This window comes from Amphiprion ocellaris, chromosome 8 (genome assembly GCF_022539595.1).
Source record: "Amphiprion ocellaris isolate individual 3 ecotype Okinawa chromosome 8, ASM2253959v1, whole genome shotgun sequence".
NCBI classification, from domain to species: Eukaryota; Metazoa; Chordata; class Actinopteri; family Pomacentridae; genus Amphiprion; species Amphiprion ocellaris.
Window position 1 is genome coordinate 3,350,597 of NC_072773.1, and position 18,993 is coordinate 3,369,589.

At 39.3% G+C, this 18,993-nt stretch overlaps 1 protein-coding gene across 7 annotated transcripts in view; it reads left to right on the top strand.

Annotated features, from left to right (window-relative positions):
* Positions 1-18,993, top strand: part of snphb (syntaphilin b) — a 39,715-nt gene that overhangs the window by 8,186 nt on the left and 12,536 nt on the right. For 5 of the 7 annotated variants that reach the window (XM_055012783.1, XM_055012784.1, XM_035940649.2 and 2 more), the window contains exons 2-6: positions 3,845-3,985; positions 8,583-8,735; positions 15,399-15,578; positions 16,081-16,188; positions 18,837-18,986. In XM_055012783.1, coding sequence (XP_054868758.1) covers positions 3,936-3,985; positions 8,583-8,735; positions 15,399-15,578; positions 16,081-16,188; positions 18,837-18,986 — 641 coding nt within the window. In that variant the 5' untranslated portion in view covers positions 3,845-3,935. The remainder of the gene's footprint in view (positions 1-3,844; positions 3,986-8,582; positions 8,736-15,398; positions 15,579-16,080; positions 16,189-18,836; positions 18,987-18,993) is intronic. The other 2 variants (XM_023293572.3, XM_023293575.3) reach the window with 2 other exon arrangements.

Here is an 18,993-nt window from a genome sequence, read left to right on the forward strand (position 1 = left end):
TCATTGGGTGTGTTGAAATGGAATAGCAGCATTAATATGACGTTTCTTTTATGTCAAACTGAAAGTAATGAACACTGACAGCAGATGGTCACTTAGTACAAGATGACAGACTGCTGATCTCAGCAATCACGACTCAGCACTATGTTGACCTCTGCACGACCACAAACACAGAGCAGGTAGAAAGAAAATCTGTTCTAAAGGGCCCCTAAGTCAAATAACTCACCTCGAATATGGAGTCAATGTATTTAGTACCCTAAATCAAGCAATATATCTAAAATATGGGGCCCCAAATCAAGCAAAGCACCCCAAATAGGGAGCCCTTATATTAAGTAAGTTATCTAAAATATGGGGACCCGTAAATCAATTAACGCACTTTAGATATTGGGCCTATATATGAAATATTACACTTCAAATATGGGGCCACTTAATCAAGTTATGCACCTCAAATGTGGGGCCATAAATCAAGTGACACACCTCCAATTTGGGGTCCCTAAATCAAGAAAACCTTTTCAAACACAGGGCCCCTAAATCAAGTAACGCATCCCAAATATGGAGCCCCTAAAACAAGTAAGTTATCTAAAATGCAGGGCCCCTAAATCAAGTAACGCAGCTGATTTTTTTGGTTCCTTCCCATGTTACGGACTGATTGCTCATGTGGAGCCCAAAGGCAGTTTTGGATTATTGGGTTTTCTGTTCTCCGTCTATAATTCGTAAAGTCTTCACCTTACTAAGTTAAATGCTATGAGATGAAATATGTTGTGAATTGAATTGAATTATGGGGCTCATAAATCAAGTAACCTAAACTGTGGGGGCCTCTGCGTGATCACAAACAACCACAGAGCGAGTACTGAAAGAGATTCTGTTCTTCTCACTGATTAACACCAGAAAGTGTTGAGGAACCGGAGGGTCTTTGGATGAGCGACACTCCAACACTCAGCAGGAGCTGCTCTGATGCTTCGGTGACTCAGTGTTGAGGAGCTCGGGGCTGTCTGACAGTTTGTAGACCTCCACCGTCCTGATGAGGCTTTGAGCTCGTGTGAGTCATAGATTCCCTCCACACCTCCTCCTTCCGTCCGACCCATGAGGTGTGAGTCGTGAGTTGCTGCAGTCCCGACGAGGAAGTTTAGATTTATTACCCCTTTGTGTCTCTGTGTCTATGCTCTTTTTGTGCATTAGGTGTTGTTGCAGTTTTCTGCTGCCGGTGTTTTCATGCACCGGCACTGCAGAACGTTTGAGATTAGTCAAGGTCACTCTGTGCTTCGAAAGCAAGGACACAGCGTCTTTTATAGGAAAAACTGCAGTGACTCCTCTGCTGCAGATACAGATTAGTGTCCAGATTATCATCCTCCTCTTTCACCTCACTTTTTTTTTCTTGCACCTGCTTTCTGTCTGTGGCAGGATCTGCTTGCGTGGTGTTACGTAACAGGCCTGACTTAATAAATCCTGTATGATGTGCTGTGGCCTGGTTTGATGTGTTGTGACAGCAGCCAGAGCAGCAGGACAACATGCTGCCTTCCAGAAGCCAACGTCACGCCGTGTGGAGTGAAACAGTCAAACGATCAGCACTGCAACTACTATAATCACTGTATCGGATGACGTAATGCAGTACTTTCTGTTGAGCAGCTTATTTAAGCTGCTCAACAGAAAGTACTGCACTATGTAGTCCTATACAGTGATAATAAAGCTATAAAACCTTCATTTTCTGCTCTTAAAGGCTCATTATTCAACCACTGTTTTCACAAAGCCTCCTAAATACTGCAGGAAAAACACAGTATGTACTAAAAAATATGTAAATTTAGATATTTTAATTCAAGTATCTCTCAGTGAATTAATTTAAATATATGATTTAAAGCTAGCTTGCTCAAACAAACTGAATGACACTAGTCAGAGGCTGCTATGCTAAGCTAGGCTAGTTAGCGTTAACCGTCGCTTGCATCACAGCAACCACGACTCAGCACAATGTTGACCTCTGCACGATCGCAAACACAGAGCAGGTACAAAGAAAATGTGTTCTGAAGGGCCTCTAAGTCAAGAAACTAACCTCAAATATGGGGCCTCTTAATCAAGTAACGCACTTCTAATGTGGGGCCCTTAAATCAAGTAACATAGCAAAAATAAGGGCCCCTTTAAACAAATAAGGCACCTCAGATATGGGGCAGCTATATTAAATATCGCACTTTAAATGCGGGGCTCCTAAATCAAAAAGGGAACCATTTCTTTCCCACGTCTGATGTGTGTTTGGACTCTTGCTGAAACATCCAACTGTGTCCAAGATCAACCTTCTGCTGATCGTTTTAGATTTTCATCCTCCTCCTTCATTATTCCATTTACTTTGTGTAAAGCTCCAGTTCCACAGAGCATGATACTGCCACCACCATGCTTGATGGTAGGTTTGGTGTTCTTGAGGTTTAAAAAAGACCCGCCAAAGACAGTCTGAAACCAGTCCTAAATCAGTCCTAAAAAGGTTGAAAACCAAGACCATAATCAAACCTAAACCAGTCCAAAAAAATGTTCAGAACCAGTCAGAATACAGTCTGAAATCAGTCCAGGTTCGGAGTTCTTGGGGTTAAAAACTTCTCTCCTCCAAACATATTTCTGATCAGTTTTTCTTCCATCTGACCACAGAACTTTCCTCCAGAAGACCTTTTCTTTGTCCATGTGATCAGCAGCAGACTTGAGTGGAGCTTTAAGGTTCTGCTTCTGGAGGAAGAACTTCCTTCTTCATGGATCCTCTCAGTTCATGACTTCTAATTCATTGCAAAGTCAGCAGCTGTAGTCAATCGGAATCACTCACGAGAAGTTGAGAGGTCATGCTAACAAGAAAATCACCAAAATTGATAATTCAAATTGCTGTATGTATATTTTGACCCACATGATATTCTTCAATTTCCAGAAGACCTTTAATAAATCATAAAATAAACAAAATGCATTACAAAGTCTCATGTTTCAATGGTTGTCTCACAGAACAGTTGTTATTGGATATCTTGTGATTCTTTAGAACCAGTTGAAGGAGAAAAGCTGCAGTAAAGACAGAGAGCAGGAGGATTTAAAGCAGAGCTCAGATGGATGGAGTTCTACAGTCGGCAGCTTAATGGTATCTACAGGATTTGAATGAATAACCTGTTATTTAAGCAGCAGAGAGAGTGAATAAAAGGCTCAGTTTCCATTAATCCACATGTCCGTGTTCGCCGGCTGCATTGTGAGAGAGGACACTTGTCTCTGGATGAGTCGTGGTTTGGCAAAAAGACAACGCAACACATCCAAGTGTCACAGCAGGACTCACATTCACACACATTCACAAAGCTGCAAGTCAAGAGCCTCCCAAGTTGTGTTTGATGTATAATAGATGAGAATAATCCTCTTCCTCCTGCTTGTGCTTTTCCTTTTTCCCTCTGCCTGCCCGGCTCCCACCAGATGCTGACAGGATTGTATCTCCGGATGTATTTTTAGATTCATATACACCACAGCTGAGTCACAAACCTGCGACATGCACGTCTTTGTCGGCTTTTAATAGCATTACTGTCGGCTTTGCAGGGTCTCTGACTGGCATTCAGTGTTCATGAGACGCCACATCTGTGCCGTATGCTGCCAAAGAGGCTCATGGGAGCAGAAAGTCTTTATAGACGTAAGGACACGGTGGTGCAGAAGTCGTCTCCCTTCGCCCGGTGTTTGGGCTGAGATGGGACGGGTGATTGGTCGGTTCCCCCACGTGGCTGGGAGCTGATTGGCCGCTGATGTCCAGTCGGTGTCAGCTTGACTCAGCAGCAGCAGCAGCAGCTCTGGATGTCTCAGCAGAAACTCAGCCTGGTTGGTGTATGTGAGATTTCTCATCTTTCTCCTGCAGGCTTCAGGCTCCCGGTGCTGAGCTGAAGGACGAGGAGGGGAAGTGAGGACAGAAAGACAACCTGAGGTGGCACTAGAGCTCGTCCGGCTCCATGTCTGCTCCTGCTCCAGCCAATCGGAGGTCTACGTCGGGTTCTCGCCGGTAGGTAGCCAATCAGGATCTGCTTTTTGATAACTGGTGCCACGTAAGGTAGCAGTGGAAGACGGAAATCTGTGCTGAATGCTCAAAATTGTGCTGCAACTAAGTCCTACTTTTGCAATTAGAAGAAAGAAGTAATGATATTTAGGAATCACCAGGAGACGGATGTAGCCGTTGCATGTTCTTCATGGATACAGGGAATAGAAATGTCTGACCTTGTGCAGGATGCAAATAAGAGAAAACAACTTACAGCAACAGCAAAATGCAGCTCTGCCTCAGAAGTGATTTGGGTCCGTATCAAGCAGAATTACTGCAGGAACGAATCAGTTGTTTTGGTGCATTAACCAAGATCAGCCAAATCTGAGCCATAAGTGTCCCTCATTTGCAGAACAAACATATTGCACAGTAGTTTGTGTTATAAAACTTGTGAGTTTATGTTACTGAATGAAGTCACAGTAACTTTTTTCAGTCAGAGGTTTGTCTTTTCCTGCACATTCAAGGCTTTTTTCTTTGTTTTTAGATTGCAGACTGGGATTGATTGATGCAGTAAACTCTGCACACTCTTTACTGTCCAACCAGCTCCATGAGTTCTTCATCTGGAGCTTTTCCAGTCTGTAACAAACACAATTACTGCAGGAACAAATCAGCTGTTTTGGTGCATTAACCAAGATCAGGACACATTACAGAAACCACACAGAAGTCTACATTTATCGTCACTAAAAGGGCGACTGGACGGTAGATTCTGGTGCCAAAATTACTGTTCTTTTGTCCACCAAGTGCTTGGATTTAAGGCTCATGAATAATGTCAAATGTGAACCACAAGTTTAAAACAACAAATGTTACTCAGTGAAGTCAAGTTCCTCCTTCTTTATTTGATCTTATTATATATAAAGAGCAGCAGTTAAAGGTTTGGATTCTGCTGCACATTCAGGATACAACATCAAACTGTGACGGATTTATGGAGTAAACAAAAAAAATCTTCAAAATAGAAATGTTTTTCTTTGACAACAGTCTTGAAGAAGTTCTAACATAGTCTGAACAAAATTTCTAAAAATATTCTTCACTCATTTTAATTGAGAACATCCTTCCTTTGTTATACTGTAACATTGTGAGAACGTTTTATAGAGGAACGTTCTCAACAGCAACATCCTCAAAACATCCTCAGAACATTGCAGGTAAAATGTTCCACCTTTGTTAATATTTTAAATTACAGGAACATTTTCTACAAAACCCATTCCATCTTCTGAGGCCTCGATAACATCTAGAGAACATTTTCTGAATGTTGGTTTGAGAACGTTCGTCTTTAGTTATCATGGAACATAATCTGACAACATCCTCCAAACATCCTCTGAATGTTAAAACGTTCTGTCTTAGTTCACTTTTAACCTCACAGGAACATTATTAGAAATGATAAATATCCTGAAAACGTTCTTTAAACATCAGATTAAAATGTTTTCTTTCAGACATTATTAGAACTTGTAGGTAACATTTGCTAAAGTTCTGGGAACATTCCCTGCTTGCAGGGTTGAAGTTTCCTACGTTGCTGAAAGAAAGTGTCAGAAGCTTCAGTGTAACTCTGAGAGATGTGTGATTATTACAGATCCAGATGTTTTAAACAGCTGCAGCTGCACTGATGCTGTAAATGTGTTCCTACAGTGTTCCTTCATCAGCCGCTTTTCTTTTTTCTCTTAATGTTTGACCTCTTTAGTTCAGTTTGTGTACCACGTGAGTTCTGCATGTTTGTGTTTGAAACATAATTATTTAAAATCTTTCTAACATCACAAATTTCCTCCAGTTCAACCAGCTGTTCTAAGAGCTATTACACAACTTGGTATCACTTTCTAAGAAGAGTTTGTGAGTTGTGATTAATGACTTTATTAATTGAACATTTGTTCCTTAAGTTTGAGTTGCAATCATTTTTCTTGCTGGTTTGCATTTATATGACACATGAGGATGTTTTAAGAGTTAAAACTGAGACACTGAGCAGAATGAGATGACTTAGTCCTAATGTATAGTTGATGACTGATGCATAAAACATTAATAGATCATTTATTACCCATTGATAAAAACCATTAATTACAGCTTATAGCAAAGAAAAAGCCTTCAAGGCAGATTTGAAAAGACTAAAAATAAAATGTCAGGTAAAATAAACTAATAATTAAAACTAAAAATGACTAGAAAGTGGCACCATAAAAAGCAGAGCGGTCTAACCCACAAACAATACGAACTGAGTTTTATATAATTTCTGTCATATTTTATGGTCTAGATTTTAGTATCAAAGTGGCCTAAACCCACAACCCAAATATAGCATTACAATGGATGTTTTAGATCATTCTGGAAAACACAAAACTTTGAACCCATTTTTCTGAAAAATTACAGAAGGTGGGTCAGACCACTCTGCTTCCAAACCCTTATTGTCCAACATGCTTCAAAAATGATCCAAAATGATGCAAAATGTGTCTAAAATGACTGGAAAATCATCCAAAATCAGTCAGAACTTCTCTCAAATGACTAAAATTTGCAGAATGACACTAAATTTGTCCAAGATGCTTTAAAGATTATCCAAAATGACTCAAAATCTGTTTAAAATGACTTGAAAATGATTCAAGACTACAGAAAATTTGTCCAGAATTACACAAAAGTTGTCAGAAATGACAAAAATCTTCTCAAAATGACTCAAAAAACCCCAAAAAGTTCTTAAATCTGTTCAGGATAAACTAAAAATGATCATTTCTGTGATATTTTATGGTCTAGATTTTAGTTTCAAAGTGGTCTAAACCCACAACGCAAATATAACGTTACAGTGAATATTAGACCATTCTTGAAAACACTAAACTTTGAACCCATTTCTCTCAGGAACTACAGAAGGTGGGTCAGACCACTCTGCTTCCAAACCCTCCAGACCTCCTCTACGTCTCTTTGCATTCATGGTCGTATCAGTATTTTAGTTTCTTATATGAGCTCCAGTGGTTCTGATGGAGGTTTGTGGTTTTATTGACGGGAAAATGATCCTAAAATAAACCAGCTGTAGTCGACTAGCACACAGTTTATTGAATGTATTGATGTTTCCTCCTGCAGCTGCTGGACTTCCTGTTTACTGGACGCAGGTTAAAGGATAACATGGTGTCTGCTGGGATTCAGGGTTTACTTCTGCTCGTCCATTAAGGCGTTCAGGCTCAGATTTCAGGGTTCTGCTGCAGTAGTACAGAATGTTCTGTGTCGCTGTACTTGATTTAAACTGACTGTTGATTTACTGAGGTGGTCCTGGTTCACGCAGTCAGCACTTCAATACCTCAGAAAGCATCTCTGGCACCAGCTGACCAGCTGAATAATTACAACCGTCAAGTAATTCTGTGTGTTTTAATCAGAATTCTGCCCCAGCTGATGCTTTATGTGGGTCACAGGCTGATGAATGCAGTTTGAACCGGAGCCAAGGCGTCTGTTTGCTGGTTGTGGTTTTACTGCTGAGGATCCATCTGTAGCTCTGGTGTCCTGCAAAAACCCAAACTCTTACCAAGTCTGTTTGTCTTATTTTTAGTCAAAATATCTCATCCCACTTGATTTAAGATAAATTCACTTAACAAGAGACATTTCAGCAGATGGAGGGACTTGTTTTAAGACAGTGCATCTTAAATATCTTGTTAAGTCAAACAATCTTGAAATTATCTTGTTTTGAGTTGAATTTTACAAGAAAACTCAAAATAAGTTTAACCCTCGTGTCGTCCTGGGGGGCAAATTAACCCGTTTTAAAGTTTGAAAATGTGGGAAAGAAAATATTTTCACAGTGAAACTTCTGATGTCCACATTTTCAACATTTTTGGGAAGTTTTTGAACATTTTTTGGTGGAAAAAAAGAAATGTTAAAAATGTTTAAGAACATTCCCAAAAATAAAATCAACCAAAATCCATCAAATTTCGCTGGATTTTGGTTGATTTTTATGTGAATGTTCTTAACGAAAATATTAGAAGTTTTACTGATATATATGTAATCACTTTAGATATTTTTAGGATTTTTTTGGAAGATTTTTACTCATTTTTGAAAATATTTCCTAGAATTTTCTTGCCAAATTTGGGGGATTTTTTTTTTTTTTTTTTTTTTAATAAAACTTTTAAGGGAAACGTTTAAGGAATTAGTGGAATTTTCTTCCTGGCGGTTTTGCAAATTTTCAGAAATTTTGGGATTTTTTTTTGCTGATTTTTCGGATTTTTTTCAGACAAGGAAACAATATTTTTTGGTGCCCATAAATGAGGACAACAGGAGGGTTAATACATCTCAAATTAGAAGGTTACATGAAAACAAAAATCTATTTTTAGGTGAAAAACTGCTTTTTTTTGTTTTTTAGCATATCTGGCTTATTTTCAGACACCTAAGCTTGACAATCCTGGTAAAATAGAGCTTAAAATAAGTTTTCCCCGCTAATTTTAAGATCTCATTATTCTAAATATCATATCTCATTTATAGAAATCTTACCACGCCATTTTTCACTTGTTCTATTTTTCACTTATTTCAAGGTAAAAGTTCCTTGAAGTAATTTTTTTTTCATTTTGAGAGGGGCATTTTTTCCAGTGTGTCCTCCTGTCTCTCGTCTTTCCCTCCTCAGATTCAACCCTCTGAAGGCGCTGCAGCCCAAACGCCGCTTGCAGCAAATTCTGGCGTCCTCGCCCGTGCCGGTGTCCAAGCCGGCGTCCGGGTCGGGGACGGCGGCGCCAGCGGCCTCGGCGCCGGTGGCCATTCCTGTGCCGGCTCCGCCTGCGTGAGCCACACTTCAGTTACAGTCTCAGAGAGCATGCTCAGTAGCTGTAGCTGCCGCTCTCACGTGCACTGTAGCCACTAAAGCTAATCCTGGAAGCTAGCATGACCAACAACAGCACACAGGCAGCCTATGAGCTAATTAGCCGTTAGCCGCTGCTACATCTGTCAAGCTTTCAGTTGTTGCAGATTTTAACTGATAACAAACTCTAAAAGCTCACAGAACTTTTTAGAATAAAGTTGATGACAAAAACACTTCCAAATTTCGAAGACGAGTCCTCAGAGGAACATTTCCAGCAACCATCACTCCTGTGTTCTAATGCTACATTGTGTTAGCTAATGGTGTTGAAAGGCTCATTGATGATTAGAAAACCCTTGTGCAGTTATGTTAGCACATGAATAAAAGTGGGAGTTTTCATGGAAAACATGGAATTGTCTGGGTGACCCCAAACTTTTGAACAGTCGTGTATATCCATGTGAAATTTTTAACAAAATTGAGAAAATTTAAATTAATTTCCGTCCATCACAACAGTTCATCTGTCAGAATAAAAAGAGCATTCACCACCAACATAAAGTCGAAAAATACAAATATCCAGTGCTTTTCCTTCAAGAGCATCATACTATCTAGTGAGTTAATGGTTTGTTAAAGATTATAACATTTTACAGCAAAGTTTGTTAGCCGGGCATGCTAAAGATTGTAGCTTGTGTTACAGACAGTAAATGGGTCATTTCAGAATTGGACGACATTTGGGCTTCAGAATATTTGAAAAATAACCTACTCTTTTACTGATTTCTGCTCCATATTGATTGATAATAGGTAATAAACTATCAAAGGCTTGATTGGCTCAGCTTACACATCACTGGTAGCATTTTTATTCCATGTTTTCTGTGTTGTTTGCTAACCCTACTCTAATCACAGTAACAGGGTTGCTAATCCATGCTAATGTGATCTTTTTCTCAGCAGTAGAAGCTAGATATTTAGCTGCTGTTACTGCTGACCAAGAGGACAAACTGACTGATGGAAAACAGTAAAAACTATGAGTCTGATCCTGATCATATGAGGTAGAGTGAGACATTCAATCGAGGCTGACAATGTTATGAAAATATGAAAAATAGAAGAGAAGACTTTGCTCTACTCATTCTTTTGAAAAACTGATGATGTTAATTCCAGTGTATCATGTGATTCACTGTTTTCTTCTTATTCTACCAGCTAAAAAGGTTATGCTAACAGGGTTCCGTGAATAATAATTATTATTTAAAATTTTATATTAATTAAACAAGTGTTCCCATAATTACAAAAGACATCAATGAAAAAAATAATTACAAAAAACGGAAATTTAAATTTCATTTTAACTGTTTTATTTGAGATCCAGTTTGGTCATCAGAGGGGTGGGACAAGAGAAAAATGGTATTTTAGGGGGAAATCCAGACTTTTATGGTATCTTAAAAATATTTTCAAACATTCTTTTCTCCTAGTTTTTTAGATTCTGTCTCAGGACAAGAATATTTACACAACAACTGCATGTTTTAGTATTTTGTACATGGATTATTTGAAATTTGATGAGTGGGATGTAAAATGTCCTCTAGTTTTGGAATGACCCAGATGCAAAGTTAAATACATTTTTCCTGCTCTTATGTTTTTGGTTTAACTAAACAAAAGACTCCAAACTCTTCAAATGCAGGTTATCTTAAGAATCACAGAAACTATTTGTGCACTACTTTAACATTTTAAGAAACTGAAAGCTTGACAGGCGGCTATACGGTTTGTTAACTGTGGCTGATCAGTGAAAAGTCAACAATTATTCAGTAAAATTCCACCATCAGTGGTAACTAAACTGAAGTTCTCAGTGTTCATATAATCATAGAAGGTGGATTTAATCGCAGTAAAGACCTGTGTGGATGTGTTGTCACCTCAGAGACTGTTGTCATGTGCTTTAGCAGTCACCTGGTAAATTTCATTAAAGAATTTACATCAGAATCGGAGGACACCATTTGGTACCATTTTTCCTAGCATGAAGTTGTGTTTAGCGGCTACATGCAACATGTTGCTGTGGAAACACACTGATCACCAGTGATCACTGGTTCACCACAGACACCCAGTGACACGCCGGCGTTGCCTGAAATGTGCTTTATGGTTTATCTAGACTCACCTCAGCCTCTTGAACAAAGTGTGGTAAAGGAATATTTCTGTACTTCACACTAACTAACACTGGCCTCCTGGGAAATGCTCACCTCCACCGCCAGGCTCCATCCCAGCAGATTAACTGTGGATTCTGGTTCTTTTCAGGCTCACTGCTTCAGCTGCTTCCCCCTGAATGTTTCCGTCCTGTTCACGTCTTGGCTTTTGTCATATATTGATCTTCCAAGAACTACTGAGCAGTCAATATCTGGCCTCCTGCATTGTTACGTCACACAGGACACGAGACTCATCCAGGCATCTTCTAGGCGTTTTCTACTCCTGTCACTGTTTTACTCACTGTTGGCTAAATTTTTACTCCAATGTAAAGTCCTGCACCTCATAGAAACAAACCAAACATCGCTAGAAATAGACACAACTCAGAAATATACTCTGTGTAATATGGAGCAGTTACAATGCCATAAATAAGGGGTGCAAACATGTGGCCCGTGGGCCAAAACCAGCCCACCAGAGGGTCCAATCCGGCCCATGGGACGACTTTGTGAAGAGTAAAAATACAGAAAAGATGTTCGCTGCAAATTGTAAATTTGTAAAACTATAAATTTAAAATAATTTCTAGACCATCAACATTTTTGTAATATTTTGTCTTGTTTTTGTTGTTTTTTTACTGACTTTTGTCGTTTGTTTCTCGTTTTTGTCGTTTTGTTTCCTTTTTGTCTCGCTTGTGTTTTTTGTCTTATTTTTGTTATTTTGTATTTTGCTTTATTCATTGTTTTGTGTATCATTTGTGCTGTTTTGTGTTTTTTTTTGTCTCACTTGTTTAGTTTTTTGTTTCGTTTTGTCATGTGTCTGTTTTTTGGTTGCTTTGCAACTTTTTGGAGAATGTTTTGTCTCTTTTTTGTTTTGTTTCATGTCGTCTCCTTTTTTTGTCACTTTGTGTCTTGTTTTTGTAATATTTTGTCTTGTTTTTGTTGTTTTTCTGTCATTTTTTGTCTGACTTTTGTCATTTTGATCATAAAGTAAAATACTAGATCATTCAGTTCCAGATACATGTAACTGAATGTTGTGTCTTTGTAGACACTCTATGATGTGTAAGTTGTAACCAGTCCTCCAATTCTGGAATGACCCACATAGCAACAGGTAGATGGAAACCAGCTTTGTGTCGCCTCAGTTTAATCATTTGATAAATTTAGTCTGATAATTAATTGGTTTCTGTTGGATGTGACCAGTTCTAGCAGGTTTGACTTTTAAATATGACAGTTTTGGGGCATCACGATGTTCTGGATCTTCATGGAGTTACCGTGTCCTGTGTGCGAGTCCCTCATGGCTGCCCTGATTGGCCCTGCTTGTCCCCGCCTCCCTCCACGGAGGCCCGTGATTGGGCAACAGTCATGTTCTTTTTAAGAAACGGGTCTTTACAACATTTATGCCAAACCACATCACTGATTATTGAATATGAAAGGAAAGTCTTGACAGAAGTTGCCCATCACAGATCACCCTTCCTCCTCCTGGCTGATTTATCTGCACTGTGACACTCAACTTTGATTTCTTTAGCAGGATAACGTACAAAAGTGAAACTATGAGTTTATTTTCTTTGTTTACAACATTATTATTTAGATGATTTATATTGTTTTAGGGTCTCTGTGGTAATATTGGTAATATTTTGGCTTTGATTTTCTGATGCGCCTCTCATTTTGTTTAAAGTGTGAAATTAGAGTCAACAGGTGGTTAGCTTAGCTTAGCATAAAGAGTAAATGCCAAGACAGGTTCACTTCATCTTCTAAAGTGTACTGGTTATAGAGCTGTAGAAAGAAGAAATCCTAACATTTTCATTTGAAAAATCCCATTTTTTTAATGTAAACTTGTATTTATTTATTTTGACTTCATCAAATGCCCAAAGTATTATTCCCGACAACTTTTTAGCTAAAACTCCTATATCAAATCAGAATTCAGTTCCTATTTCACTTGGTGTTGTTTTGGAAGTACAAAGTCAGGCAGACTAGCTGTTCCCATTTGCTTTCAGTCATTATGCTAAGCTAAGCTAATCACCTCCCACCAGGAGAGTAATACAGATGATTGAATGTATTTTCCATTAATATTGAAATAAATGGTCAACTGTAGCACAGGAAGTTGGTTTCTAAATTATGGGCTGAGGACAGAGCAGAGCTTAATAGTAACATAGTTATTTTCATAACAGAAAAGGGAGAAATACAGTTTTCCTGGCAGAGTTCAGAAAGAAAGCTTGGCAGTGGTGTCATATTACAATTTATTATGTCACAGCTGAAAAAATCTGGTGCGATTCTGATACTAAATAAACCTGAGAAATAGTGTTGTCCTGGAAATGTCGGTATGGTAGGGCAGGCTAGCTGTTTCCATTTGTTTTCAGTCATAATGCTAAGCTATGCTAATCACCTCCCACCTGACCTGAGTGTCCTTTCAGAGTGCATCCAGCTTTACAAGCAAATAGAGACATCATTATTGTATTTTAGGTTGTATCGAAGGTGTTGGATGTTGAAGTTCTGTTTTATTATGACTTTGATGGCTAAATTTAATAGAGATATTTGAGTAAAAGCTTGTTTAGAGAGGTCCAGTATGGTGAAAATCAATTTTTTGATGTGTTTCTTATTGTCTAGGAAGCTGTGAGAATATGACTTTGGTAACTAAAGCCATTGCTCTAACCTGGTTGTTGTTCCTAATTTTCTCTCCAAGCAGTTATTTTTTTGTTTTTAACTCGTGTATGGTGAGTTTGTTAGACAACATTGTACACTGAAGCTACAATGCAGATTTTATAACCACAGTGTTCTCTGACGAACTTACCAGACCGAGGAATTTAAAACAACTGAGCTGATAATTTAATGATATTTCCACGTTAAATGATCACTTAGAAAGAAAGTTAGAAGCAAAAGAAAAGTCTGGTCTCACGCATTCATTCATATCGGCTGCCTCGTGCTTAGCTATTGTGCATCAATCTGAGATGCAGAGAGTCTTCTTCCTGAAGTGGGCGGGGACAGCAGCAGCTCAGATGCATTTAAAGCTACAGTCAATGAAACAGCCCATTTAGAACAGGAATGTTATACAATCATAGAAAAAAGAACCATCTTTGTGTATTTTGGATGGAAATTTTAAAAGACGCATTCAGGGGATATGTGAGCCTTTCATTAATTTGTTGAAAAGAGACACAACATGTGGTCTGATATGAAAAAATACTAATGCTGCCGCTGTTTCCTGCTCCTCTCAGGAGAGTCTCAGAACATTTTATCTCTTGCAATTTCATGATGTGAGGTTTAGTTTTATGTTCTTTGCCAGTAAAGGTCTCGTAGCTGCAAATTGCTTCACAGAAAGGCTCCATATGGGAAACCAAAGAAAGCAAACAGCCTCGACTACTAAAGCAGGGCTTTTAGAGAGACACCTCTCCTGGGCCACTTCACCGTTTGAATGCTTGTTGATATATTTGCCTACAGCATAATGTCAGAGTTACAGTTACATGTGCTTTCGTTCACAGCATGCAGGTTGTGTAGTTCATTGTTGGTCCACTGCACTGTCCTCTGTTAGTTTAGCATAAAGAGTGGAATCATGAGCAGATACTGAGACTGGCTCACTCACAAACTAAATCTTCTGAAGTGTATTTTCCTATAGAGCTGTAGAAAGAAGAAATCCTATGGAATCCCTGTGAAAAATAAGATAGCAGGACATTATCATTTGAAAAAGTCCCTTTTTTGATGCAAATTTGGATTTATTTACTTTAACTTCACGAAGTGCCCAAATTCTTGCTTTTTACTCTCTGGTCTGTGCCAATATCCATAATTATTCCCAACAACTTTTTAGCTAAAATTCCTGCATCAAATCAGTGTTCAGTTCTTATTTCTCTTGAGATATGGTGTTGTCCTGGAAATGCCGGTAAAAGGTCAGGCAGGCGAGATGTTTCCATTTGCTTTCAGTCTTTATGCTAAGCTAAGCTAATCACCTCCCGCCACAAGAGTAGTACAGATGATTTAATGTATTTTCCATTAATATTGGCATAAATGGCAAACAAATAGTGCAGTATGATGGTTTATAAATTATGGTCTGGAGACAGAGCAGAGCTCAAAAGTAACTTTTAGTTATTTTCAGAACAGAAGAAGAAGAAATACAGTTTTCCTGGCAGAGTTCAGAAAGAAAGCAACAATTTATAATGTCACAGTTGAAAAAATCTGTAGTGCTTCTGACACTAAATAGACCTGAGAGATGGTGTTGTCCTGGAAATGCCAGTACAAAGTCAGGCAGGCTAGCTGTTTCCATTTGCACTCAGTCTTTATGCTAAGCTAAGCTAAGCACCTCCCACCAGGAGAGTAATACAGATGATTTGATGTATTTTCCATTAATATTGGCAGAAATGGTCAACTATATCGTTAATATTGTAACGAACTGCGGCTTAATGTCAGAGTTACTGCTAAATGTGCAAACGTTCACAGCATGCAGGTTGTGTAGTTGAGGGTTGGTCCACTGTGCTGTCCTCTGTGATTTAACACCCTCTTGTCTCTGCCTGGTCAGGTTTGACTATTGCAGGTTCATTGAGCTAGACTACGTTCCCATGGAGACAGGCTATATGGTCTCAATGCGCCCGACTAAAGGTTACACATCGACCAAGTCACCGACTAAAGGATACACTTCCACCAAGTCTCCAGACCGACACAGCCGCTCGACAAACTCTCCCTCCACCCCTCGTTCCCGGTCTGTCCTGAGTCCGCCTCCTGTTGACCCTCTAAAGCATGGGAATGACGAGCGTTTTGCACTCCTGTGAATGTTTCATGACGTCTCGTTGTGGAAAACATCTCATTTCCACACCATCATTCCCAGTCTGACCGTTTTACTCCCTCCCTCTTTTCTGTGTTTGGTCTCTTTTCTTTCAGTCTGGTGAAAAGTGTTTCATACTTTATTTCTTTTGAGGAATGCCTCCTACTTTTATATCGCTGAGTGTCTAGTTTGTTATGATTTTTATCTGGGATTTCATGTTAATTGTTGAAAAAGCATCACTGTAATAAGGCTGGTTGTTTCTCAGTCTGTGCATATCTGTGTTGTATCGGTACCTGGACTAACGTCTGCTGCATTCTTGTCTGTTTTGATCAGTAGTTTCGTGATGTTGTTGCTCAGTAGCTCCCTCGGTGTCTGGAGTGTGTTTTTTTTATGGCGTTACCAGGAACAGACTAACACGTCTCTCCTTGCTTTGGACCAGGCGGACTCCGGCCACGCCCAGCAATAGAGATCCCTATGGCAACACCTCCCTCAGCAGCAGCAGCAACTCAGGCTCTTGTAAAGGCAGCGACTGCAGCCCCACCAAAGGGTGAGACATCGGAAACTGCATGGCCTGTTCTGAAATAGAGAGGAAGTGCTTCTCTAGCTCAGTGTGCTCAGAGAGATTTACTGCACTCATCTCAAAACAAATGAAAAATTATGCTTTGTATGGCTTATTAACTCAGTGAGTGTGGCTGTGTTAATAGCCCGATAATCGCATTTAATCATGATTTCATTGAAGTTCATTGCAGAAAATGAGATAATAAAAGGTCCAGTTTTAATGTTATTTGTTTTTTAGTGATAATGTCACCCAAGCAAAAATGATTCAAGGTCCATTTTCAATCTTTCCTTTCTGTTATATTAATCCCTATTTTTATATTAAGAATGAAGAAAGTGAAAAGTGTTGCATACTGTTACGACCCAACCGCTAGGGTCAGCTGGGTGTAACAAAAACAACCAGATGTCATTGGTTAAATAAAGCAATTTGTTGCTCAGTAACACAAAATGGTCAAACAAAGGAAAACAGGGCTGGTGAGTGTTGCTAAATCAAAGAACCAAATAAAACCAAACAAAGACTAACAGAGTTCTTAAACTAGCTAAACAAAAACAAAACAACTGAACTCTTTAGCCAACCCTAATCACAATAGTAACACCCACAACAAACAGAAACTAATACAAACGAGTGTCAAGTGCTTATAGTTTGCTAAATAAAACTTGAGGACTGAGAGCAGGTCTGGAGCTCCAGGCCAGTCACTCCTGATGAGTGCCAGGTGGGATCTGGAGTTCAGTGTTCAGACAGCTGTAAACAATCTAGTCTCCACAAGCCACTTCGACAAAGAGAGGCTCTACAAAGTCCATTACCAACCACATGACCAGCAGAGGACGTAACACATACCCATAGAGAGTTATCACCCAGCTCATAGAACCCAGCCGAATAATCGCTATTGTAACATACAGCTGAATGAGAAAGTTGGAAAATTTCTACTTTACATAGCATGTGTCAAACTTCAGACTCTTAAGATCTGTACAGAAAATCTACAGAGTGTTATCGCTGCCATCTACCTTCTTACCTACCAGTCGGCTAACTAGGCTAACGAGAATCTATGATAGTCATGAACTGCATGAAAACTTGTTGAAGGTGTGGAAACCTGTGCAGAAAGATGCTATAAACAAGACTGGTAGTGATGCAGTTTAAAGTTTCAGCATAAGTGGCAGGTTAGATGTTTTTTTCATCCATTCTTGAAATTCCAATTCAGGAACTCGGGCTAATTCTATACATCCCAACATCATGAATCAGGATTCGTAACTCAATATGGCTTCATCCACAAAACGTGAACATTAGCAATAATAGTAAATAGCATAAATTATCACAAACATGTAGCATCACAGGAACTTTGTAGGCTGATTTGTGTAATGTCTAGCTAAACTGATATGAAATATTATGAGCGATAGCCTGTCATATCCATCCCTTTCACTACTTTGTTGTGTTGCTGCTTATCGATCCACAGCTAGAACACACTTTAACATGTGTGAAAGACAACTTTATCATCTCGCATTTCACAAGTGAAATTAAAGTTAGTATTCTTCCACCTAGCCAACTTATGTTGCCAAGTTCTCTCAGACAATGTTAGCAATTAGCATTTAGGCACATTTAGCTACCAAAGATTTCCATCAGGAGTTGCTGAAGATTGTAACCCTGTTACCAAGAGAGTGAACATTGGATGCACTTTTGAAGAACACAACTCTAAAAGAATGTTGCTCACCGATGTCAACAAGCTACTGTTAGTTAGCATGTTAGCCTTGAAGATGATAACAAGCTAATCTCGTGGTAGCTGAGAAAATCTGTTAAAGCAGGTTTAAAAGTAGATCCAGTGCAACTTTTACATGATATGTTACAAGAAACCATCCATCCATCCATTATCTATACACCATTTAATTCTCATTTGGGTTAAGGGGGGCTGGAGTCTATCCCAGTTGACAAGATAAAGGCAGGGGACACCTGATCAGTCTATCACCGGGCTACATATACAGACAATCAATCACACTCACACTCACCCCTTTGAATGATTTAGAGTTACCAATTAACCTTAACAAGTTTTTGGACTCTAGGAGGAAGCCAGAGTACCCGGAGAAAATCCCTGCATGCACACGGAGAACATGCAAACTCCATGCAGAAAAATTCCCAGGAAGGCGGGAACGTGAACCGGGGATCTTCTAACTGCAAGGCGAAAGTGCTAACCACCAAGCCACTGTGCAGCCCTACAAGAAACCAGATGTTTAGAAATATCTAATACGATTTAAACTAGGGCTGACCCGAATATCTGAGAACTCACTCGTCGGCCGCTGGGTGAAGCGCATTTTCAAGACGAGTCAAATATTTGGGCATATTCGTCATTAGTTGGGACCGAATATCCGGAACCCAGAAATTGCTATTCGGACCAGCCCTAGTCTAAACACAACCACAGATTAGGTTAGTAAATAAAGAACTATCTGATCAACAAATGGAAAGCTAAAATTTCAAACCTGACAAAGTGTTCAAGTCAATTTTTTGGTACTTGATAGTTTTCAGAATTTAGAGATTGTGCACGACTCTTCTTACAAAAGATGCCAAAAAAACTAATTTACTTAAAAAACACTCAGACGCCACCATTACTTCCTTCTATTCCTTTTCATTTGCTGGTATCCTTTGTGTTCCAGACGTCACCAGAAGTACACGTCATGTACAGACAACCATGGGATTCGCCCGCCTCCACCAGAACAGTACCTCACACCCCTGCAACAGAAGGAGGTGTGCATCCGACACTTGCGGGCCAGGCTAAAAGAAACCATCAACACACTGCAGGATAGGTGAGAT